The 25,621-nt window shown below is 39.2% G+C and overlaps 2 protein-coding genes across 10 annotated transcripts in view; one reads left to right on the top strand and one right to left on the bottom strand.

Annotated features, from left to right (window-relative positions):
- The window catches only part of LOC103475861 (connector enhancer of kinase suppressor of ras 2-like), a 38,258-nt gene extending 31,099 nt beyond the window's left edge, over positions 1 to 7,159 (top strand). For all 9 annotated transcript variants that reach the window (XM_081615529.1, XM_081615524.1, XM_081615527.1 and 6 more), the window contains 4 exons: positions 2,073 to 2,173; positions 2,258 to 2,738; positions 5,713 to 5,912; positions 5,999 to 7,159. In XM_081615529.1, coding sequence (XP_081471655.1) covers positions 2,073 to 2,173; positions 2,258 to 2,738; positions 5,713 to 5,912; positions 5,999 to 6,046 — 830 coding nt within the window. In that variant the 3' untranslated portion in view covers positions 6,047 to 7,159. The remainder of the gene's footprint in view (positions 1 to 2,072; positions 2,174 to 2,257; positions 2,739 to 5,712; positions 5,913 to 5,998) is intronic.
- A 7-nt stretch (positions 7,160 to 7,166) lies between these two features.
- Positions 7,167 to 14,107, bottom strand: LOC103475768 (olfactory receptor 52Z1P-like). Its single transcript, XM_008427629.3, has one exon. The coding sequence runs from the start codon at positions 9,295 to 9,297 to the stop codon at positions 8,377 to 8,379; it is 921 nt and encodes a 306-aa protein (XP_008425851.1). The 5' UTR covers positions 9,298 to 14,107; the 3' UTR covers positions 7,167 to 8,376.
- Positions 14,108 to 25,621: the final 11,514 nt, after the last annotated feature.

Here is a 25,621-nt window from a genome sequence, read left to right as displayed (position 1 = left end):
GTCTGTGTTCTTTACACTTTATTCACATCGTTCAGTACCGAGCGATGCTATCTTTGCACATAAAGACGTCGAAGACTTTAAATCAGCTCGCTGGTGCTGCTGCAAAAGGTTCTCTGCTACGTGGATGTCACATCTAGTAAAGTTATAAACTCCTGGGATATGTCTAGTTTGGTTGTTATGGTAACATAGTGACCGCCCCAAGATGTCAGTTTCCGCTGCAGGTTTCCCTAACAGTGTCACAGCACCACAAATGTTGTTGTCAAGAGTAAGAGTTAGCACGTTATTATAATTATTTTTAATAATATTATGTTTATTTTACATGATTTCACATAGATGCTTTCGTCAGCACACTGACTGCGTTTCTGTTTTTATATTTTTGCTCAAGTATGAAACTCTGTCTCATACTTGTTTAAGTTTAAAGCTTAAACTTTATATTTTAAGTTTAAGATTAAACTTAAAATATAAATCAGTAATATAGATAGTATTGCAATGATTAATTATGCAATATTATAAACATATAGAGTTGTAGAATGTTTATATTTTTGTTTTTAAGATAGTGTGTGATTCAAATGAAATTAAGCAGGCCTAACACAAGAGAAATTAGTTCAAACTGCAACAAATTAATGTGCAATTGAGTGATTAATGACAGCCAAAGTGTACAACATTAAGATTTTCTGTAGTGTTTTTACAAGCTGTGATTAATTAAATTAACAGTCACAAACAAATTAGGTCTGCGACCTGTGTTGTGCTTTCACGAGCGGAAATGATGCTCCAAGCAATTTTAATTAGGTTATCCCAGTGCCAGAGGGAACAAAGGGCCCTGGGGTATCACTAAGCCACTGCCATGCTTCATTGTAGGCAGCGGGATCTTTTCAGTGTTTATGTCATTCTTCCTCCTCCGTACATTCTCCCGATCCAACTAATTAGCATTCGCTGCTAAGCAGCTAGTGACAGCCAGAGGCCGAGCAAAACTCGTGTACTTCACTTCCGCATGGAGTGAGGACTCCAACATGTTCAAAAAGCCTTCTGCGCAGTTATGAAGTCCAAAAAGCGGCTATATTTAACTCTTGAGGTTCTCTGTGGGTTGAAATATCCCAGCTTTGCTTTCATTGCCTCTGCTTGTATCTGGGGAAAGCTGACAAACTGTATTTGATGGAGAATCTGGAGTTTTATAACGTGTGCTAATCAAATATTTAAATTGCTTTTTCAGTTTTGGAACAACACCAACCAAGGGGAATTTTATCATAGCAACTAAAAACATTGGTAATTGTTTAAAAAGAAGAAATGAGCAAAGTTTTCCTTTCATTCTGAAGATTAACACACATCGAGTGGACTGCTGCCATGACTTTCTTATTCTGAACAAGAAATTAAATTAGCTTCTGTGTCACAGAATAAAACAAGGTACAAAAATGTATCCACTCAATAAAAATAATAATTAAATATAATGTTGAACCTTTCTGCTTGGTTTTCTAATTGTACAACCAATTTGGGGGAATACTCTTTAGCTAAAGTAAAATATTTATATCATTACACTTGTAGAGGAGCTGCCTTTATCTGCTTTTCTGAGTTAATTTGGGAAAATAAGATCACATTTATACGTTTCAGTTAAGACATTTTTGATTTCTTGGCCAGCAGCTGGTGCATTAGATTTTTCCTTCCAACAGAGCATTTCTGCTCCAAGCTGAGGCAGGCTGGATATTTGTGTTATTCATATAGCTTAATGTTCTTTGGCTTCTAACAAACTGACAGGAAGTAACGCAACTAACCCTTCTGCTATTTGGAGGTGCCTACGTACAAACCCTGCCAAGGTGGGTGTGCGAGAACAATTTTATCTTTGGAGAGGGGGCTTTTTTTTTTCATTATAACCAAGTTATTTTTTTTTTTTTATTAGCTCCATAACACCTCCAGAAGATTTCACAGGAAGTTCTCACACCTTATATCTGTCCATCTTCATATTCAAGTTAAACCCGATACAGTCAGAGCACTTTTTCACGACTACAGCTTTCTGGTGTATGAATATCTTGCGTAGCTTTCCTTGAATTTTGTTGATATAAATGTGTGATTTACTGCAGATTACTGGAGCGAGAGTGACCACGAGGACATGGAGATGCCCCCAGTACCCAAACGGGACAGTCCACCGCCCCCGTATGACACCTATCCCAGAGCAGCCTCAGTGAGTTTTCAGTTAATCTAAAAGATGAAGCAGGTATCACTCTGTGAACCTGTTTTCTAGCCACGGCTGCCTGTTTTTATGTAGGTAAGTCCCTACCTGGAGCCAAAGCGTAGCCACCTCTCCTCTTCGGACACATTCCAGTCCCGTTCCTCACACGAGGAATTCCACTCGGAACCTCAGGAAAGCAGCAGCAACAACAGCGTCTCCCCTGGGCAGAAGGCGAGCAGCCACCGAAACTCGTGGCAGGACCAGATGGAAGGCAAATCCAGGATGCACTACCTGCAGACGTATCCGGTGGAAGAGTCCATGCAGTCTGAGGACAGGGAGCAGCTGGCCATGGAGTACCGCAGGCAGTCCACTCTGCCTGCACAGCGCAGCCTGCTGCAGGAGCAGTACAGGGCCCTGCCGCTGCCCCTCAGGGCCAGCATAGATTCTGACGCCGGAGGAAAACCTCGCAGCTTTACGCTTCCAAGAGACAGCGGGCTCCATGCCATCCTGGCGGCCACCGCTGCATCGGACCAGAGAGAGACCCAGAACTACCAGCTGGACCGGGCCAGAGACACAGGTCAGACAGCCTAAACAATTCATTTTGCGTACATGTATACTGCTGAGGAAGCTGCTTCTTTGTTACATTTTCTACACGTTGATCAATTTTCTTATCTTCCTCTTATTTTTCATGAGATTTCTTAATTAAACCATTTTCACAAAATCTGCTGAAAGCTGTTGTTCTTGACAAAAAGAAAAGAGAAAAGTTAGTTTTTCTCCTACTTGGGACTGGTTGCTTGAAGAGAAAAGGCAAGAAGGTGATTGAACAGTTAATGTAGCCTTTATTTTAGTCAAATTAGTCTCGGAAAAGATTTTCAGAGTAGGAAGATGTATCTTTAGAAACTGCATAAAAGAGTGCAAAATATACAGCTCTGTAATGCACACAATTTATTTTTAGTGTGCTTTAGCTTTGACGTGGAAACATCAAACATCATTTTTGCTCTGTAAAAACAAAAGTCACGACTGATGACAGTGGGCCAGAAACTAAGTCTCTGTCACAGCGTGAGTTTCATTTTGGGCCATATCAAGATAATGAATGTCCCCAAAAAGCTGGTTGTGGCAGGATGTAATAATAAAACTACCCATTAGCAAACTGGTGAAATATGAATAAATAGCTGTATCTGCATTTAATGAGAACTTCTTGACATTAAATATTATTTAACATCTTTTCACATTGGTGCAATTTGACAGTATGCAGAAAAAAACTTGTAGAGTGGCCCAATTAAAGTCCAGGCATAAATTTACCTAAGCTAAGGCACGACAAAACCACTTGCATGATTTAATAAGACTATATACTGTCCTTTCAGTCTGTGTACACAAAAGCACAAAAGTGTTGCAGTTTTCGTCAAACGCCAGCGCCATCTTGTGACGTAATCAGGGTAAATCAATCTGTCAACGTCTAGGCTGAGTACACAGAAGCAAAGGAAGTCGTGAGCGATTTCAACGAAAAGATGTTGGAGTCATTGTTGATTCCTGGACAATATGGCTTAAAAAATGGCTTTGTGGTCCTTCAGTAGAACCAGCTTCATCCTTCTTCATCACTCCATCTACAAACCGGGAGATAAATTACTCAAGTCTTCACTGAAATCGCTCACAACTTCCTCCGCTTCTGTACGCTCACCCATCAGGGTAAATCAAACCATAAACATCTAGGCCCTAGATTCTAGGGTAAATCAAACCATAAACATCTAGGCCCTAGATTCTAGGGTAAATCAAACCATAAACATCTAGGCCCTAGATTCTAGGGTAAATCTAGGGCCTAGGGCCTAGATGTTTATGGTTTGATTTACCCTGATTACGTCACAAAATGGCGCTGGCGTTTTGACCCAGTTACTACAAACTAAAACATCACACTGCATTTATTGTATTCTCTGAGAAATATTTATGATTAAAAGCTTTCACAGAATGAGAATGAAAGCACAGTAGTTCATCTTTTTAAATGATATAAGTGGTTTTATTGTGTCAGTGCCACTTAAAATAACACATAAATGAAAGGCAATTCAAAGCTTTACATTTATAGCTTATTTGATCCCCGTGCTAGCGTTACATTGGTTCTAGGGAGCAAAGAGCATTGAAGTCGACCTTTATAGTAGATCAGGGAACTACACAATAGATGTTGATGAAAATGTCTTTCATCTGGATTGGAGCGCACAATTGCCCCTATTTGTCATCAGGGATGTTTTCAAATCCCAAACATTCAGTCAGAGCCAGCAAATGTCAAAGGCTTAATGCTCACTGTTGTTTCTTTACAGGGTTAGATTGGAAGTCAGCCTATTTGCCATTCCTCTTAAACCTTGAGGGCGTTTGTGTGTGGAAGATCAAATTCTGTTTCCTGTTTGATGCTGATTGATTCCGGCTCTTCTTTTTCTCCCCTCTTTTATTCTGCTTTCTCTCATGCCCAGTCCAGATGCCATTGTAGCCTCTCGGCTCTGTTTGGACAGAGAAGCACAGAGTAATCCTTTCAGTCAATGTTAATATTTTATTTTGAACAAAATAAAGAAACACACCGGAGGGGGCCTGTCTTCATTTATCTTTCGCATTTCCCACGAAGATAAGAGGAGCGATAAACAAGCATCAAAGTGATGTGCATTTCAAAGCCCAGGCAGCAGCCAAAGCTTCAGGATGCTACTTTCCAAATACAAAACAGGCATCTCACAGGATAGGCCTTAATGTAGTGTGCCTATCCTACCAGAAGGGGGTGATGTATGTTAATAGAAGGTAAATTAACGTCACCCGTTTATTTCTACCCGTAATCATGGCCTATCACACATTAAGTGTTCCCTTTTCACACATAAAAAGCAAATACAACTTAACATGTGTTCAATATGTGTTTCAACAAATAAATGTACTTATTGCATAGTAAGAGCAGCACTATTTCTACATATTTTTAATTAATTAGAATTAAAAGTTAGCAATTTAAGAAATTACTCAAGCCAAAATAGAACAAAGATTGTCTACAAACAGGTAAAAGTAGCAATACTTTATGATATTACTGAAGTAAAAGTAAAATGTATGGTGTTGTAAAAATTCTTCTACAAGTTTTTCTTCCAAAAGTTAATGAAATAACAGAGTAAATGTAACTAGATACTACCCAACTCTGAAAATAAATATTTCTAAAACATGGTTGCTTTGGTTCCATAATCTACGTTGCATCTGCTTGGCCATCCAACTTAAAATGTAACCTCAGACAGAGCATCCATGGTGCATAATTATTAAGTTGAAGGAAAATCTTAACAGATTACAAACTCCTGAGACCTTCGCAGAAGAGCTGGATCTATACTGAGTTTAAATTACACACAGCTGGATTCAGGTTACTAATAAAGTGACTTCTGAAACCATTGGGTTCCACTCAATTTTATTTAGGGGATCAGAGTAATGCCACACTTTGATTTTCATCAAAACTTCACACAGGTGTGTGAACTCTTTGCTCTGCAGATTTCAGATTTTATTGAGATGTAAACATTCTGCTTTTATTTGCTGATCTGCTCACCGAGGCCGTGGACGTGACTGTCGAATGCAGACGGACTCACTGGTGGACCTGTACCGGGCCCTGGAGCAGACCAGTCTGTCCACCTCTGCTGACCACAGATCAGCCGGTCGCCTCGAGTACAAACGCTCCTTTGTCCGCAGAGTTAACGACCCCCTCCTAAACGACAAGCTCCACCGCCTGCGGATTCTTCACAGCTCACTGAAGGTATGGAAACGACTTCCAAGAACCAATTTGTTTCCATCTGCGCTGCATTTTGCTGATCAGTAATCAGTACTTTTGTCTTCCGGCAGAATGTTCCTCTTCAAGACACAAACCGGTCGCTGGGGTTTTTAGATTAGCCCCGCTGAGCGCCACCTCCCCCCACCCCGCCACCCGCAGCTTGGCTTCTGCTTGTGCCTCACATTTGGAGTCAAAGGCACCAAAACACATCTTTTACCTCCTCATCCATCCATCCATCCTTTCATTTCTTTCTGCTGCTTCTCTCAAAAGCAGAAACAAAAACTACTGATGTCACTTTTTGCCTCATCTCATCCTCAAGCAGGGCAGGGATCCAAGCAAAGATTGGATTAATAAAGCAACTGAAAGCACTTTGTGTCCATTTCAAAGATTCATCGTGAAAGCTTCTAAATATCATCACTTCCATGCATGGCAACCTCCCCCCGCTCTTCTGTTGAATTGTTTTTATACCTTTACGCTGGAGTCGTGTACAGCCACTCTTCAAAAAGAAGCATCTTTTTGGTTGTACGCCACTTTTCATTGTGCATGTACATTCGATCCATGGGTATGTTTGTTTTGTGACTGTACAGGGTGTTAAGCATATTAACATATGTTGTATATTTAATATTACATTCCTACAACAGTGACCACACCACGTTTCTTTCTCTTTTTTTTGGCTACCTATTTAATCTGTACATCAAGTGCTGTGCCTCAGTGATAGTGAATGTACATTGTACCTTTTTAAAGAGAGAAGAGAGAAGATTTAGAGAGAAAGCTATTTCCTCAGAGCAGAGGCATAAAAATGTAACGCCTGGCAATAATGAACTAATGTATATTACAATGGAGCGATAAGAATAGTTGTCTATTTTTGTATGCATGCTGTCTACCTGATTGTTTGTACGGCAGTTTTGTAATTCTAAGTGCATTCGGTCCAGAGGATACTGGTGTTATCGCTCCCACCCTTCCACCCACATCTCATGCACACAACCAGCACAGCGTGTTTTCTGTACTTATTATAGACACTGGCCCAGAAATGTGATTTTTATTTTTTCTTTTCTCTTAATGTTAACCATAAAAAAAATTGTATTTAGTAAGTGTTTAATGGAGAAGCATGCTCTGTAAGACTAAAGTACATTACCATGCCATTTGAAGCTGACTCATATTGCACACCTGTGCCATATTGTAGCTACATATTTTTTTTTCTATTGATTAAAATATGGTACAGGCATAAACAAGGCTTGTTGTTTTATCTCATTCAGGTCAAAGAGAAACTGACAAAAATCTTGTTGCGTAACAGATGTGGAATAAAATAACCAGGAATGAGAGAAATACACAGTATTATAAAATACATTTATTCTTAGAATCCCAATATTGATCCTTAAATTTCAAATAAATTATTATATTTTTATCAGTTATCACAGTTATGCCTGCACAATATTGAAAAATCTTGCAATTGCAGTAATATTGGTAAATATTGTGACGATAACATAAGGCTGTTTTCTTCTTTGCTCTCTTTCTAATCTGAGCTTTCTGCTCTGTGACCTTTAACATTTTCGATCATGTCAGGATGCTTAAGCGAATTTTCTAACTTGGAGGACAGAAAATCAAAATTTAAGACTGAATAAACTTGAAACAGACTTTAGTTTTGATAGATACTCAAATTTCTCTGCAAAATAAAGTACCCTGTAGTTTTTAATTATATCAAACTTAGCTCATTATTAGAGAAAACATTTTAAACTCACTTAGGTGGTTCTGTGATAATATCTATAAAAAGTCAAAAGGAGAAGGGCAGAAACTGTGAAATAACATTTCAAGCATGGAAAAAATTTGACTTTATTGATAAATAATCCCAGGAAATACTTTGCAAACGTAAACATGTGCATTGTGTTATTTTTTATACAATCTTCTTGAGGTAAAAATGACAGAAAAAATAAATAAAATAAAAATCTTTGTTAATTATGAAAAGGATGTAAAAAAATTGACTAAATATCAGAGACGGAGCTATGGGGGGGCCTGGGTCTGGAGGTGCCAGGGAGGGAGGAATGGTTTCAAGTCAATGTCAGAAAGTGTCTGTTGAGAAAGGTGTATTTAATGTTAAAGCTATTTTCCCTCAATGGAATATATAGTAATCAGTCCCAGTGAGTGTTTCACCCACGGTTTAGCCGATGTGCATCCTGGGTAAAGATCATTGGCCCTGCCCCCCGGTCCGACGTTGACTTGTTCCGCTAGTGGAAGGGATATTGTGTTTTTGAAAGCATTTGTGCAAAACTAAATTGTGGATAAACATTTAAAAACTGGCAAGATAAGCAGCACTCAAAAAGAAACAAACAGCATTATCTAACATGAATTCAGACTGCTATAAAGTCCTAAAATAAAGCCACCTTTAGAGGACTTCTGAACACCAGGCCGGATGCGCATTTAATGAAACCAAATCTAAAACATCTTGACTACGTCACTTGCACTTGGTGAAAAGCTTGATGAGTCGGACTCTTATTATTTGTGTGCCCAAGCCGTATATCAGGGCGTTTAGGAGCGGTGGGAATATCAAAAAGTACAGGGACAAAAACAGCTTAGTGTGATAAGACATGTGCCTGTTGTCAAGACGACCTTGTGCCAGCTCAAAGAAGCACCCAGTGGCGTAGTTGATTACAGACAGTAGATGGGGAATGCAAGTACGGAGGGCCTTGAATTTGGATTTCCTGAACGACATTATGCAAATCTTCAGGATGTGTGTGTATGAGTAAAAGATCATGATCAGCTGAGGAGCCGTGTAGAGAGCCGCAGACAGCAGACCGATGATGTTCACTATGAACGTATTTGTGCATGCAAGCTGCACAAGCAAGTAGTTGAGGCAGTAAAGCTTCTCTATGGTCCGGCCACAATACGGCAGCTGAAGAGTAAAAACGAAAACCACACTCAGTGCCAGCATGGGGTAAAGCCACATAAAAACAATCAGCTTCACTATCCTCCGAGACATGATCACATGGTAGGACAGTGGATGACAGATGGCCACGTATCTGTCGTAGCTCATCACCGCGAGAATAGTGAATTCGGTGATGGCGTACGTGTGTATGACAAAGACCTGCGTCTGGCAAAAAGAAACAGAAATCTGGTGTGTGTGAGAGAGAATGTTGATCAGCGTCGCCGGCAGCAAGGCGGTGCTTCCTAGCAGCTCATTCACGGCCAAGTTACACAAAAGCACACACATTGGCTGATGCAGGGATTTTTCACAATATACCACCCTGATCAGCAAGACGTTCTCGGTGATGATGGCGAGGTACACGATGAGGAAAATGCAGAAATACATGGACCTCAGCTCTTCCATTCCATAATAAGCAGACAGATAAATTGATGTAACAAGAGAGAAATTCATGTTGAAACAACTTGATGCGAGTTGGTGACCTAAATGTGTTTACGTGTATGAGTCTGAATGGCATTTAACTGCACTGAGGTGTAAAACCGCAGCTTTATATTTGTTCTTCTGTGAGATAAAGTCACATCCTCTTCACCTGCACACCAATAACTTCACAGCACGTAAGCACCAATTTTGTTCCTCCGAGATCAAAACATAAAACATTACATCATCTATGTACAAGTAATTTATCGAGCTGGTTACCCTAAACTGAGACTCGATAATTATCCACATGTTATAAATTTGCTAACATTAATACATCAAAACGACAATTTTTTTCTTTTTGTGTAGCATGCATGTTGTTTTTAAAACAAGAGTTGTATAAAAATCAAAGCAATTATAATAAAAAAAAACTGATTTTGGGTTTTGCTTTAATTTGGTGTTAGATTAACGATGTTCCCTCTTTGCTCTACCTTTGTCCCGTTTCCTCAGTTCAACTTTGGGTTCCTGCTTTCCCTCACAGCTGCACCCAGTTTCTAATCAGCCACCTGCTCATTGTTTTGTAATCAATTCCTCTTAGCTTAAGAGCTAAGGTAGTTAGCTGTTGGTCAGACCATTTTGTTATTCCCATAATTCTGGCTCCTTCTGAGGTCTACTTGTGGGTTATTATTTTGGAACCCATGGTAGACATTAGTTGTTTTTTTATTATTATTATTTCTTAAGTAAAATAGTTTATTTTCACCTGCCAGCCTCCTTGCTGAATTTGAGTTCTTCACTATTATGTGACATTTACTGAAAAAAAAAAGTTGCAGCTTTTAGGGAGTCAACATGCTGAGGTGATGTATGCAGGGTTCCCTAGAGGAATATAAGCCTGGCGGGCCACCAGGCTTTACTACCCCTGTCGGATTGAGGCTGAAACAAATGACAGTCAGTCTGTTGGTCCTACACTGTGGCAACTTCAGCCTCCTTCCTAATAGCAGTGCTTCATATTCAGAGAGCAGTAGGTGTCTGGATTTGATTTCTGCAGTTCTTATCATTGCTTGTTCATATGTACTCTGTATGGGTTCATAATCTCTTAAGCTGATTATGTTCAGAGCTGCTGCATAAATGTGGGCCAGCTTGTTGCTGAGTTGGACTGTTAAACTTTGATTCTGTATTGTTTAATGCTTTCCAGTGCTTTTAATTAGTAGATAATATTGAACAAAACACACTTAACACATTCAGTTAAGTTGCCTTTATTTTGGTCATTTACAATTATCCAAGCTGTAAAAGAGAAAAATTTTCAAAATTCAAGATTATACAGAATCCTCTAATCTAAGGGATCATATGATCAAAATCAATTTCCATGTCGTTTCTTTCATATAAAGATCCAGGTTTTAGTCAAAAAATATTACGGCTACCAGGGCCGTGCAGAGACCACTAAAGGGGCAGGTGCTCAACAACAAAAAAGGGCACATCTAACCGCATTCTAGGACCGAATATTAACAAAGCCTCTCAGCTTTCAGAGTTTAATAAACAATGATAAATTACAAAATTGTGAGATATACAATCAGAGCTAAAGGAAATCTCTATGTAACGCATACAACTATGCACATGTAAGATATTTTATTAGTAATTTCTTTCTGCAGGTCTATTTTGTTATAGGAAAGTATTGCCATATTCAAACCAGCAATTTAGCAAGATATGTAAATAAGAGCTGGTGGTCTAGCTGTGATTTACATATTTTGTTTTTACAGAATTACACTATTAAAAATATAAACAAGGGCACAATGCAACCTTTTAGTGGACTGTAATCTATAAAAAAGAACTGCCTGTTTGCTGCAGTGGAGATGAAGCCAGTCCATTCAAGAAAGCAGAGCTGCATCAAACTAAGGTGGAACTGCAGAAAAAAGAAAAAAACAAAAGCAAAAATTTAATTGTTAATGCATGCCACCATGAGAAAAGCCTACTGAGTTTTGCTTAAAAAAACTTTTTTAGACATTTAAGTCACACATTTGTCTCACGAAGTGATTTTTTTGTTGCAAAACAAACTTATTTGTGCATGTCAGAAATATTTTCTTGATATTCTAAGTTGTTGTTTGACTCATAGTTTTACTTGTGGTTCTCACATGACGTCGTGGGCAGGGCCTAAAATCACAACAAAAGATTTCTGATGTATGCAAATAAAAGTTTATGTTTGGCAAATAACTTTTTAAGTTCACAAGACAAAAATTAGTTATTTAATTTTAAAAAAAGTTTTTTTTTAACAAAAAACGACTTGGTTTTTAAAAAATAAATCATTACAATTCCAAAAGTTTTGATTACAATTTTAATTTACTTATTTGAGGTTAGTTTTTTTTCCCATTGGGAAATTTTTTTTTTACTGCGTACTCTGTGAACCAGACCATAAACTTAAAGTCTGTGTAACCCACAAGAAAGGTTATTTTGAATACTTTTTAATAGTAGATGGCAATACCAACACTACAAGATAAGTTGGGCCAGATCAGGAGATCAGGAGATTCTAAATTCGGGGGAGCCTAGGTGTGAACAACAGAGGAGAGCACACAATGTATATAAAAAAGTAGAATTTATTTATTTTTTTAAAGTAGAATTTAATATAAACAACATTTGTGGATCCACATTGTACAAATAAACAAAAATTGCACGATTTTTTAAATAAATAAATAAAATGAACCAGTCTTTTTGATGTCTGTCAAATGTTCTTTCAAAGTTTGTTTAGCATAGGTGTGACCAAGTCACTGTGTTGCAAGTCTCAAGTAAGTCTCAAGTCTCTGTCCTCAAGTCAAGTCAAGTCTCAAGTTAAGACAGGCAAAAGTCGAGTCAAGTCTCAAGTCAGGAACCTTTAATTTCAAGTCATTTTTATTTTATTTTATATAATTTGCAATTATACATAAAATTCAAATAATGGACCATTTGTTCTTTTTTAAATCTGCATTTATCTCAAATGATAGAATATGTGCAGCTGAACACAAAGTATAAAAAACATTTTTAAATTGGACCTCTTTATTGCACAGTTCTGTTAAACTTGATATTCAATAAAAAAAGTTTTCAAAAAATGAAATAAGTATATATGAAGTTATCACAAGTAAACTCAGGAAGGTCTTGTGCATTTATTTTTCTGCTTTTATTTCAAAGTATGTCAGTTTCAGTCCTCCGTAAATATGGGCCAGATATTCTAAACACAAAATTTATTTGGGACAGTCACTGTATTTGGTCTGTTTTAACAAATAAACCACAGGAAAAAATCTAAATCATTGCAAATAAAGTGGAGTGGTTTTGAATTTGGATGCGATGGTAAAATAAATATCCATCAGGCCAAGTGGGTTAAATCTACAGCCAATTTCACATCTCAATATTGATAAAAACATGTTGTGTGAATCAAGCTGGTCAGAATCACTAAACACAAAATAATGAGCTCATTATTTTATGTCTTACTCAGTTAACTATCCCACTTAGTGTTATATTCAGGGTCAGTAAGATTGTACAATTTTTATTTTTACAGAAATTTTTGAAAGATGGCCAAAAAAAACGGGATTTTTTATTTGTTTTCCAGCAAAGCTACTTGGAAATGGGTTCTGTGCGACATGTGGCTAATTAGGGTTAGAGTGCCGGTTTTGATGTCTTCCATCTTTTTATGTCTTTAATGTTTTTAATTTCTTATTCTTTCTTTTCGACGTTTTAATGATGTAATGTTTTTTTGTTTTTATTTTGTTTTTTTATTTTTTTTAAATCTCTCTCTTTCTCACTGATTATTTCTGTTTTTATTTTAATTATGTAAAGCACTTTGAAATGCCTTGCTGCTGAAATGTGCTATACAAATAAAATTTGATTGATTGATTGATGTGACAGATAGTCACGCCGGTCAGTGCATTAAGTCAAAAACAGTTGACTTAATGCACTGACTGCAGTAAACAATATATTGTCAATATAATTTCCCAACGTAGATGTCTTCAAATACACCAACCATCCTTAGATGATACTGGACCGGCTCTTTATCATGACGGGACAGAGAGACTCTGTTCCCTGAGTTCAGGTCCAGAATCTGCTTTCTGTTCCGGAGCCCCGCTCACTATCCACCGGCTTCCTGAGCTAATAACACGGTGCACATTATTTGTGGAGGCATTTGAAGGACCGGATTTATGGTAAATCATCACCAATTTAACCCGGAGTACACATGCTAACACGAAGTTAGCTAAAGTCAACTATCTTACAGCAAAAGAAAAGTGCCACCTACCATCTTTGTGAAGCTTCAAATGCCGGACAAAGTTGGACGTCGTGGCATCTCCATCCGGTATTCTCTTCTTGCATGTTTTACAAGTTGTAGTTCGTTTTTTATTCGAAAGTTCATAACCTACGTAGCCAAAAGAAATTACTAGCGGAAGCATATCCGAGCGGTTATTTCGTCTTTCGTTCCGTGAGCTCTGTAGCGTCACCGCGTTTTTTTAAATGTCCAAATCCTGTTAATTTGATTGGTTGAGCTGCAGCTACGCACACATACATACATGAGGAGAGAGGAAAAACAGAGGGACGGTCTGCGCATATTGATACGGAATGAGTGAAATTAATTAATGACGCCACTTTATAAATAATGTGTTTTAGATTTTAAGACTTTGAGTAAAAAATGTCAAGTCTTTTCAAGTAAACAGCTTCAAGTCCCAAGTCAATGGCATGAAAGTCAAAGTCAAGTCCGAGTCTTTGAGCATTTTTTCAAGTCAAGTCTCAAGTCGTGATTTTAACGACTCGAGTCTGACTCGAATCCAAGTCATGTGACTCGAGTCCCCACCTCGGTTGTTTAGTCTTTCCAATGTGTTTGTGAAATATTTTTTTAATGTTTCACGGCTGGTGATCAGTGAGGTCACCATCTACCGGTTCACTTGGTCCTCTGGGCTGGGTGGGGTTCGCCATCCAAGTTCTTGTAAGGGTGATGAGGTCTCTGGGCACAATGCTCCCAAAGTGCACCATAAGAAAAAAAACCTGACCTGGAAAAAGGTCACAGTAAAACATCTTAAAAATCAGGATGCTAATATCAATAAAGCTTAAGTAACAATTCAAATTTCAAACTAAAAGTGCCAAAGTACATCTATAACATTAAATCTACATTCAAAATGTGGATTAGAAACCCGCATTAGCTCTGACCTACAGAAAACAGAAAGTTCCTAAGTAATAAGAACACATCACAGCACCATCACATTAACAACGTTGAAATATTAAAACGTACTAATAGAAAAAGAAGTATACTTACATGGAAAAAATACAACATACACAATAATAATGATATAAAATTTATAATACAATTACATTTTTTATTAAATTTGAACCGTTATTAGGTATTTTAGCCAATTTTTAGTGAATTTACTGGGCCAACGGCTGAGCGCGTGTGATTACTCACCGATGCTTCAATGCTATACAACTACCAGGGATTTTTCCGAACATCAGGTGTTAGAAGCTTTTGGAGATCTAATTTTAAAAAATCTTCTAATTTCCTTTGCTGCATAATGTACATTGCATTTATTCTGGCGTTAGGTAAACGTATCTTGAAGGAGAATAACACTTAAAAGTCCAACAAGGATATTTATTTAGAATTAAAAATAACTCGCCCTGAATTACCATAATAGATATAAAGTGTATCATTAATTAAGGGGAAAAAAACTCAACCCAGATGTAACCCAGTGTAAAAAACACAAGTAAAATGAATAGATGTTGGTTTAATATCACTCCACAACGAGATTAAAAAGTATTTAAATTAAAAAAAAAGAATGTTTGTAAATATGTTCATAAATATTGATAAAAAAGAGTGCTAAAAATCTTTTAAACCTGTGAAATATCCCTTTAATGATTGCTTTTAATTACATTTTAAACAACCAATAACTGGCACCGTCTGATTTCAAATCAGCCAATCAGGTTGATTCTTTAACTGCAGCGCTGAGATTTAACTTCGATTGCGTCTAACTCCCGTGAGAGTTGAAAGCTGACAGTTGTTCCGTGAATACCCTGTAAGATTCTGTTAAATTCTACAAAGAATCCTGGAAATTGGTAAGACAATGTTAAATTAGCATCTCAGAATTCATAATTCAAAATAGTGAATTTGTTTTTTTTAAATTAGACCTCCGAAAGTTTCTAACAGCTTACGTCCGGAAAAATCCCTGGTAGTTATATAGCATTGAAGCGTCGGTGAGTAATCGCACACGCTCAGCCGTTGGCCCATTAAATTCACTAAAAGTTGGCTAAAATACCTAATAACTGTTCAAATTTACAAAAAAATTAAATTGTATTATTAATTTTATATTATTATTATTGTGTATGTTGTATTTTTTCCATGTAAATTTACTTCTTTTTCTATTAATACGTTTTAATATTTCAACGTTGTTAATGTGATGGTGCTGTGATGTGTTCTTATTACTTAGGAACTTTCTGTTTTCTGTAGGTCAGAGCTAATGCAGGTTTCTAATCCACATTTTGAATGTAGATTTAATGTTATACATGTACTTTGGCACTTTTAGTTTGAAATTTGAATTGTTACTTAAGCTTTATTGATATTAGCGTCCTGATTTTTAAGATGTTTTACTGTGACCTTTTTCCAGGTCAGGTTTTTTTTTGCTTATGGTGCACTTTGGGAGCATTGTGCCCAGATCACCCTTACAAGAACTTGGATGGCGAACCCCAGCCCAGAGGACCAAGTGAACCGGTAGATGGTGACCCGACTGGTCACCAGCCGTGAAACATTAAAAAAATATTTCACAAACACATTGGAAAGACTAAACAAACTTTGAAAGAACATTTGACAGACATCAAAAAGACTGGTTCATTTTATGTATTTATTTTAAAAATCGCGCAATTTTTGTTTATTTGTACAATGTGGATCCACACATGTTGTTTATATTAAATTCTACTTTTTAAAAAAATATATTATTCTACTTTTTTATATACATTGTGTGCTCTCCTCTGTTGTTCACACCTAGGCTCCCCCGAATTTAGAATCTCCCGATCTGGCCCAACTTACTTATACTTTTGTAGTGTTGGTATTGCCATCTACTATTAAAAAGTATTCAAAATAACCTTTCTTGTGGGTTACACAGACTTTAAGTTTAGGGTCTGGTTCACAGAGTACGCAGTTAAATTTTTTTTTCCCAATGGGATAAAAGTAAAATAAAATTGTAATCAAAACTTTTGGAATTGTAATGATTTCTTTTTTAAAAACAAGTCGTTTTGTTTAAAAAACTTTTTTTAAAATTAAATAACTAATTTTTGTCTTGTGAACTTAAAAAGTTATTTGCCAAACATAAACTTTTATTTGCATACATCAGAAATCTTTTGTTGTGATTTTAGGCCCTGCCCACGACGTCATGTGAGAACCACAAGTAAAACTATGAGTCAAACAACAACTTAGAATATCAAGAAAATATTTCTGACATGCACAAATAAGTTTGTTTTGCAACAAAAAAATCACTTCATAAGACAAATGTGTGATTTAAATGTTTAAAAAAGTTTTTAAAGCAAAACTCAGTAGGATTTTCTCATGGTGGCATGCATTAACAATTAAATTTTTGCTTTTGTTTTTTTCTTTTTTCTGCAGTTCCACCTTAATTTGATGCAGCTCTGTTTTCCTGAATGGACTGGCTTCATCTCCACTGCAGCAAACAGGCAGTTCTTTTTTTATAGATTACAGTCCACTAAAAGGTTGCATTGTGCCCTTGTTTATATTTTTAATAGTGTAATTCTGTAAAAACAAAATATGTAAATCACAGCTAGATCACCAGCTCTTATTTACATATCTTGCTAAATTGCTGGTTTGAATATGGCAATACTTTCCTATAACAAAATAGCCCTGCAGAAAGAAATTACTAATAAAATATCTTACATATGCATAGTTGTATGCTTTATATAGAGATTTCCTTTACCTCTGATTGTATATCTCACAATTTTGTAATTTATCATTGTTTATTAAACTCTGAAAGCTGAGTGGCTTTGTTAATATTCGGTCCTAGAATGCGGTTAGATGTGCCCTTTTTTGTTGTTGAGCACCTGCCCCTTTAGTGGCCTCTGCACGGCCCTGATAATGGAGATGATAAGTTTTGGACGGGCGATGTGCCTCGTACACAGGGAAGGAGCTTTTTAGTTATCTAGCTTTGCTAGCAAAGTCGTTAGCTAGCAGCTAGCTAATAGTACAACAACAACAGCCTAATGTCTGTATGATAAAAATACTGAATCGATAGATAAGAACAGTTTTTCCTCACCTGGCTGTCTCCTCCCGCTCAGTAGTTCTTCTGAGAAAGGCAGACGCAGAGGCCTGTCAGTGTCTGTTGTATTTTATTATTTCTCTGCTTAAACCGCTACTCTGTGCTGAAGCAGAAACGATACTTCAACGTTTTCTTTCATCTGACAAGTAGCAAGTCTACTCAACTTTATTCACCAAAAACGTTTTTTTTTATAATTAACCAAAAACTCATCTATAATCTGGAATGTTCGTTACGTTGAGCTCCTGTTAGCCACTTTATCGCACTGCGCGAGAGGCAATTGCGTCATGCGTCACGGGCATAAGGTCAAAGGTAACAAGGTGACTGGAGGGCTTATTATGTTGTACAAAAAAAATAATAATCATTTTGGTACATGTCATTATGTGTCAATAATAATACAAAAAATAATACAATAATACAAAAAAAAAAATAAAAAATTGACCAAAAGGGCACTTGGGGGCAAGGAGCGAAAAGGGCAGGTGCTCAAGCACCCCCAACCCCCCCCTCTGCACGTGACTGACAAACGTATTAAATTGAACTGCAGTAAAACTCCAGTAGCGGGAAAAAAAGAACAAAAAACAAAAAAAAACAACGTAGAAGTAATTGGAACGTTACTTTCTAACTAATCATAACTTCCATGGTAATATTCCATAAAAGCTGTTTAGCATGAGGTACGTGTGTACTGATGCAGAGGTGCTGAAATTTTTACATTAAATACAATCGCTAAGCTACCATATTTAGTACATTCATTAAATATGACCTGTTGACTAAAAACTAAAACATTGGCTTAGTGGGCACTGTACACAAAAATGCAGCTCTTTAAACATTCAAGCTAACAGGCTGTGAGATTTAATCTTTTATGCTAAAACTCATTGGCATACATATAATCAACAACTGAAAAGTCACAGTAGAGTTCAGGAAAGGTTTTCTGTAAGACATTCTTACAGAAAACCAGTTCTACAGAAAAAGTGGCACAGGGCTGCACAGTGGCGAAGTTGGTAGAGCTGTTGCCTTGCAGCAAGAAGATTCTGGGTTCTGGGTGCATGGAGTTTGCATGATCTCCCTGTGCATGCGTGGTTTTCATCCGGCTTCCTCCCACAGTCCAAAAACATGACTCTTAGGTTAATTGGTTTCTCTAAATTCTCCCTTGGTGTGAGTGTGTGTGTGCATGGTTGTGTGTCCTGTCTGTCTTTCTGTGTTGCCCTGTCCAGGGTGACCCTGCCTCTCGCCCAGAACGTTAGCTGGAGATAGACACCAGCAACCCTCCCGACCCCATTAAGGGACAAGGGTGTAAGAAAATGGATGGATGGATGGATTACAATTACTAATTATTCACATGTTGTATTCAATAATTTACACATGAACATGAAAGGTACAACACAACATGTCAAAGAACATTACTAATAAATTGGAAATACTTAAACTACCCACTTGTTCAATGGAACTTGGTTGAACAAGCTCATCACCTGCTTGACCATCAGTTGTTTCTGTTGAAAAGTTTTCGGTATTAGGTTGTATTTGTGGGAGAAAAACATACAAAACCACATGAAAAAAGCATGAAGACTGTTGATGGAGTCTTCAGTGGAGAGTCAAAACTTGTGCAGGTCACTTGGAAGAGAGCGTCAGGAATAAATAATTCTGTTTTCCTCTACCTCTCTCAGCTCTTTGCATGCTCGTACATACATACACATAGGTGGTTTTCACACACCCATGTGCTCGAAGCTAAGGTTGAACGAAATGACACGCTGGGAACACCGTCTTTAGGGCAAGGCTTAGATAGCGGCCAACAAAAGAAATTAGAAACTATTGTTAGGTTCCTCATAAAAAAATGTATTGATGAGGAAAACACTGTTGAGCAGATTTAATGGGAAACCGGGTTATTGTGTTTTCCACATTGTAAAGCCTATATCAGTTACAGCCACATTGGCTGAAGCTTGTCTAAATTGTTGAAAAAGTTACATTTGTATTAATATGAATGAGTTTATTTGGAAACGTTTCCTTTACTAGGAAGTGTGAATCACTTCAGAGCTTTTCCTGGTTACCATAGCAACTATTACACTTCTACCTAACTGATGATGTCACTAGGAACCCAGGCTTTGTGTCATAGATTCTATGACATCAGCTCTGAACCCTTTGAATATCTTGTTACATGTGTTCTAAAGCCAGATGTGCAGAACTCAACGAATTTAGAGAATTGCAATTTTTCACCTAGAGACTGAAACACAAGATGAATTCACGTCGATTCCCCAAGAGGCATAACACCCCTATGCCTATGACGAGAAAGATTACATTTGACCCAAACCCATGTGATCTTCTATTCAAGAAAAGTGTCAAATTTCAAGATGAGGACAGCACTTTAAGAAACTCTACTTTAAAGTTGCCTAAAATGAAAGATTTCCATCCTACCCCCATACCACAACGTAAACTTGATATTCAGGAGAATTCCGCCACAAGTGATTCCGACATTAGAAATAGCTCAGGTTTCCTTATATGTTTGGAAGACGGAATTGATGATCAGACACGCATTGACCTAGATAAATTTCGAAGAGCACATGAGTTAAAAGAAAGACACCAAGCTGCACTTCGTAAATTACAGGAGAAGGAACCAAGACCAACAAATGCTTGTGCACGGGATGTGCAAAACCGGAGAGACAAGCGGGAGAAAACTCCATCAAAAACGTTGCTGCAGATTGGCAGACATGGGCAAAAACCTCTCAACTTGTCCCCAGATGTGGACAAGTTCAGAGATGACAAGTTGAGAGCTTGTCCACAGCTCACTGTCCTTTCTAATGTGGATTCTGGAAAGGACAAACAGTTTAAAAAGTCTTCGTCATGTAAAAAAGAACAAAAACTCAACAAGCAGCTTAGTGAAAAGGCAAAGGAACAATTTGTAAGGCCAAGGAAAACACACAGAGTTAGTGAAGGCAAACGGTCAGAATATGTACATGACGAGAGGGAGAAAAATGGTCCCGAACAGGTAAAATATCGAGAGAAATGTAAAAAGATGGCCTATGATAATTTAGAGAAAATAAAGAGACAAGAATATCTCAAAGAAGCTTTCCAGGAGAAAAACCTTAATGAAGAAATTATTAAGCAGGAGTTTGCCCAAAAGTTACTCGAAAAACAGGAGAAAAAAAATAAAATTAAGATGCAAAAGTATTTGACTGATGCATGGGATGGTCAAGTTGAATATAAACGGCATAAGCAGATTGAAATAGACAGGATTGTAAATCAAGGGCAAGAAAGAGGTGTTCCGTATAAATCTGGCTTTCTAGGCTATGGGAGTGACTGCAACATTCCTGATAAGGACAGAAGTCGTGAAATACGTCAAAAAATAGTGTACAACCAACTGTCACTTATAAAGAAGGAAGAAGCTGAAAAACGGGCTTTTATGGAGGATAAATTACTGAAAGAAAAGACACAACGGGAAACTGCAGAGCAAAAGCGTGAAAAACTGGAGAAAGAGAAAAAAGCGACAGCTATGAAGTCTCTGACAAATTCTTGGAATTCCCAGATACAACTTAAACAGCAAGAGAAAAAGGAACGTTGTGAGATTGAAAGGAAAAACATGCAGACCTTGATGGAACTGGACAGAGTGTGTGGAGGTGAAAATAAGATAAGCCACCAGACTCTGCCAGGGAGAAGTACCTCCAAGAACTGTACAAGAAGATCGGTGTGTTCTGCTGACAAACATGACGAAGCAAAAACCAGACCTATACTGAGTCGTCAGAAAGTTAGCAATACCAAGCCCGTCACACTTCCATTACACAAATCCACCACTGTGCACTTTGCTGAGGATGGCCAACAGCATAATAAAAGAGTAGGATTCCCATCCATTTCCAGTCCCTAATAAATATCTGTTTCTCAGCTGGCCAAGGAATGTGATGGGAATCCCCCGGAGGAGCTGACCCAAGTGCCTCCCTACTTAGGCTGCTGCCCCCATGACCTGAAGAAAATGGATGGATGGATGGATGGATAGATAGGTTTTCTCTGGGTGCTCCAGTGTCCCTACAAAAATGACAAATAGGTTTTCTCTGGGTCCTCCAGTTTCCCTACCAAAATGACAAATAGGTTTTCTCTGGGTCCTCCAGTTTCCCTACAAAAAATATAGGTTTTCTCTGGGTGCTCCAGTTTCCCTACAAAAATGAAACATAGGTTTTCTCTGGGTGCTCCAGTTTCCCTACAAAAAATATAGGTTTTCTCTGGGTCCTCCAGTTTCCCTACAAAAATGACAAATAGGTTTTCTCTTGGTGCTCCTGTTTCCCTACAAAAAATATAGGTTTTCTCTTGGTGCTCCTGTTTCCCTACAAAAAATATAGGTTTTCTCTGGGTCCTCCAGTTTCCCTACAAAAATGACAAATAGGTTTTCTCTGGGTGCTCCAGTTTCCCTACAAAAATGAGAAATAGGTTTTCTCTTGGTGCTCCTGTTTCCCTACAAAAATGACAAATAGGTTTTCTCTTGGTGCTCCAGTTTCCCTACAAAAATGACAAATAGGTTTTCTCTTGGTGCTCCTGTTTCCCTACAAAAAATATAGGTTTTCTCTTGGTGCTCCTGTTTCCCTACAAAAAATATAGGTTTTCTCTGGGTCCTCCAGTTTCCCTACAAAAATGACAAATAGGTTTTCTCTGGGTCCTCCAGTTTCCCTACAAAAATGATAGATAGGTTTTCTCCAGTGTCTCTTAAAACACAAGTGACAGACACTGTAATTTGCTCTGTTAGTAAAATCAACTAATATTGTTTTGAACAAAAGTTTTCTCTGGGTGCTCCAGTTTCTCTACAAATACAAATGACAGACAGACAGATATTGTCTGTAATTTTGTCTATTAGTGAAATAATTCTACTTTAAACATAAGTTAAAATTAAACATCAGTTAATTAAACATCCATCTATCAAGTTTGTAGAGTGCCTCTACAAACTTGATGGATGGATGGTTCTCCAAACCACTCTTTGCTTCTCTCTTCTGCCTGTATGTGAAGACGACAGCTTTCACTTATCGTTTTTCTGTGTTTTAGTTCCGTTTCCCCTGTGAGTCTCTATTCCCTGTTGATTGCTCCCATCTGTGTCCAGTTCCCTGATTAGCTTCCATCAATCCATCCATACATTTTCTTTCCCTTATCCAGGGTCGGGTCGTGGGGGCAGCAGCTTCAGAAGGGAGACCCAGACTTCCCTCTCCCCAGCTACTTCTTCCAGCTCCTCCGGGGGAATGCCAAGGCGTTCCCAGGCCAGCCGAGAGACATAGTCCCTCCAGCGTGTCCATGTCTTTCTGATTAGCTTCCCTGTGTATTTAACCCCACCTGTTGTCTCTGTCCTTCGTCGGGTCCTCGTCATTTGTTCATCGTTCGTCTGTCCGTTTCCAGTGCCGCATGTCTTTCTGAGTTTGTTCCTGATTCTTTATTAAATACATCATTTCCTCATTACTACCTGGGTTTACCGGCGTCTTCCTCACCTACAACCACGCAGATCATGGCAGAATGTCCCTATTAGCTACGACAGATATATGGGTAGGGCCGTGCAGAGACCACTAAAGGGGCAGGTGCTCAACAACAAAAAAGGGCACATCTAACCGCATTCTAGGACAGAATATTAACAAAACCTCTCAGCTTTCAGAGTTTAATAAACAATGATAAATTACAAAATTGTGAGATATACACAATTATATCTAAAGGAAATCTCTATATAAAGCATACAACTATGCATATGTAAGATATTTTATTAGTAATTTCTTTCTGCAGGTCTATTTTGTTATAGGAAAGTATTGCCATATTGAAACCCGCAATTTAGCAAGATATGTAAATCAGAGCTGGTGGTCTAGCTCTGATTTACATATTTTGTCTTTACAGAATTGCACTATTAAAAATATAAACAAGGGCACAATGCAACCTTTTAGTGGACTGTAATCTATAAAAAAGAACTGCCTGTTGGCTGCAGTGGAGATGAAGCCAGTCCATTCAGGAAAGCAGAGCTGCATCAAACTAAGGTGGAACTGGCGTTCCCTCGCCCGGAACCAGGGCCCCACTCTGGAGCCAGGCCTGGAGATGGGGCACGATGGCGAGCGCCTGGTGGCCGGGCTTTTGCCCACGGTGCCCAGCCGGGCTCAGCCTGAAGACGAGACGTGGGTCCCCCTTCCGATGGGCTCACCACCTGTCGGAGGGGCCAAAAGGGGTTGGGTGCATTGTGCTATGGGCGGCAGCCGAGGAAGGGGACCCTGGCGGTTTGATCCTCGGCTGCAGAAGCTGGCTCTTGGAGAGTGGAACGTCACCTCTCTGGTGGGGAAGGAACTGGAGCTAGTGTGCGAGGCTGAGAGGTTCCGGCTAGAAATAGTCGGCCTCACCTCGACACATGGCTCTGGTTTTGGAACCAGTCTCCTTGAGAGGGGCTGGACGTACTTCCACTCCGGAGCTGCCCACGGTGAGAGACGTCGGGCTGGAGTGGGCATACTTGTTGCCCCCCATCTGGGCGCCTGTACGTTGGGGTTCACCCCGGTGAACGAGAGGGTAGCCTCCCTCCGCCTACAGGTGGGGGGACTCCGCCAAGGCTGCCCTTTGTCACCGATTCTGTTCATTACTTTTATGGACAGAATTTCTAGGTGCAGCCGAGGTGTTGAGGGGATCCGTTTTGGTGGCTTTAGGATCGCATCTCTGCTTTTTGCGGATGATGTGGTCCTGTTGGCTTCATCGGAACGTGATCTGCAGCTCTCACTGGAGCGGTTCGCGGCCGAGTGTGAAGCGGCCGGGATGAGGGTCAATGCCTCCAAATCCGAGGCCATGATCTTGAGCCGGAAAAGGGTAGAGTGCCTTCTACGGGTCAGGGGGGGTCGTTCTGCCTCAAGTGGAGGAGTTTAAGTATCTGGGGATCTTGTTCACGAATGAGGGACGAAGGGAACGGGAGATCGACAGGCGGATTGGGGCAGCATCTGCCGTGAAGCGGACGTTGTACCGGTCCGTCGTGGTGAAGAGAGAGCTGAGCCAAAAAGCGAAGCTCTCAATTTACCGGTCGATCTACGTTCCCACCCTCATCTATGGTCATGAGCTTTGGGCCATGACCGAAAGAACGAGATCATGGGTACAAGCGGCCAAAATGGGTTTCCTCCGCAGGGTGGCTGGGCTCTCCCTTAGAGATAGGGTGAGAAGCTCGGTCATCCGGGAGGGACTCAGAGTAGAGCCGCTGCTCCTCCACATCGAGAGGAGCCAGTTGAGGTGGCTCGGGCATCTGGTCAGGTTGCCTCCTGGACGCCTCCCTGGTGAGGTGTTCCGGGCACGTCCCACCGGGAGGAGGCCTCGGGGAAGACCCAGGACACGCTGGAGGGACTATGTCTCTCGGCTGGCCTGGGAACGCCTTGGGGTTCCTCCGGAGGAGCTGGAAGAAGTGGCTGGGGAGAGGGAAGTCTGGCCCTCCCTTCTGAAGCTGCTGCCCCCGCGACCCGACCCCGGATAAGCGGAAGAAAATGGATGGATGGATGGATGGATGGATGGATGGATGGATAAAAATACATTTTAAAAAAATTGACCAAAAGGGCACTTGAGGGCAAGGAGCGAAAAGGGCAGGTGCTCAAGCACCCCCAGTCCCCCCTCTGCACGTGACTGACGACCACATCAGATTGAAAGTTCAATAAAAACTGGTTCAGCATTTTTTCCCCTTGACTTTTTATTACAGGGGAATTTGATGAATATAACCCTATTGTTAATGACTTTTATTGCAGCAACTGGAGTAAAAAAAAGTATTTGAAACTTTCCAATTGTTGGCTGTTTGTCAGAATGAATTTGTACTTTTCCACCAAAAACCCTCCAGTGGATACGTAAGAGCAAAAGTAACCATGTTAAATCACAAATGAGTTAGTGACCAATTAGTCACTGTGTGTCTTTCTTCCTCTTGAAAGTAATTAAGACAAGTGATTTACAACAAGGGACACTTGTTTGGACAGCACCTGGAGAATAGAGATAAAAGTCAGGAGACAACCATTAATGACTTCCCTTTGGAAAAATACTGATGCAACACTGATGAAACTATCCAAGGCGCTTGGCCCTTTGGTAATGCCGGTCACATGCAGTATTGTCTTTGTTATTCTTATCAAGCTGGATTTCACAAATTAGACTGTTCTGACAACACCTTT

This window comes from Poecilia reticulata, chromosome 14 (genome assembly GCF_904066995.2).
Source record: "Poecilia reticulata chromosome 14, P_reticulata-male-v2, whole genome shotgun sequence".
NCBI classification, from domain to species: domain Eukaryota; kingdom Metazoa; phylum Chordata; class Actinopteri; order Cyprinodontiformes; family Poeciliidae; genus Poecilia; species Poecilia reticulata.
Note: the sequence above shows the minus strand (reverse complement) of the source record. Positions and strands in the feature narration are given on the sequence as shown.

Coding starts and splice junctions, on each gene's coding strand:
- LOC103475768 (XM_008427629.3), bottom strand. CDS start 9,297: ATGAATTTCTCTCTTGTTACATCAATTTATCTGTCTGCTTATTATGGA.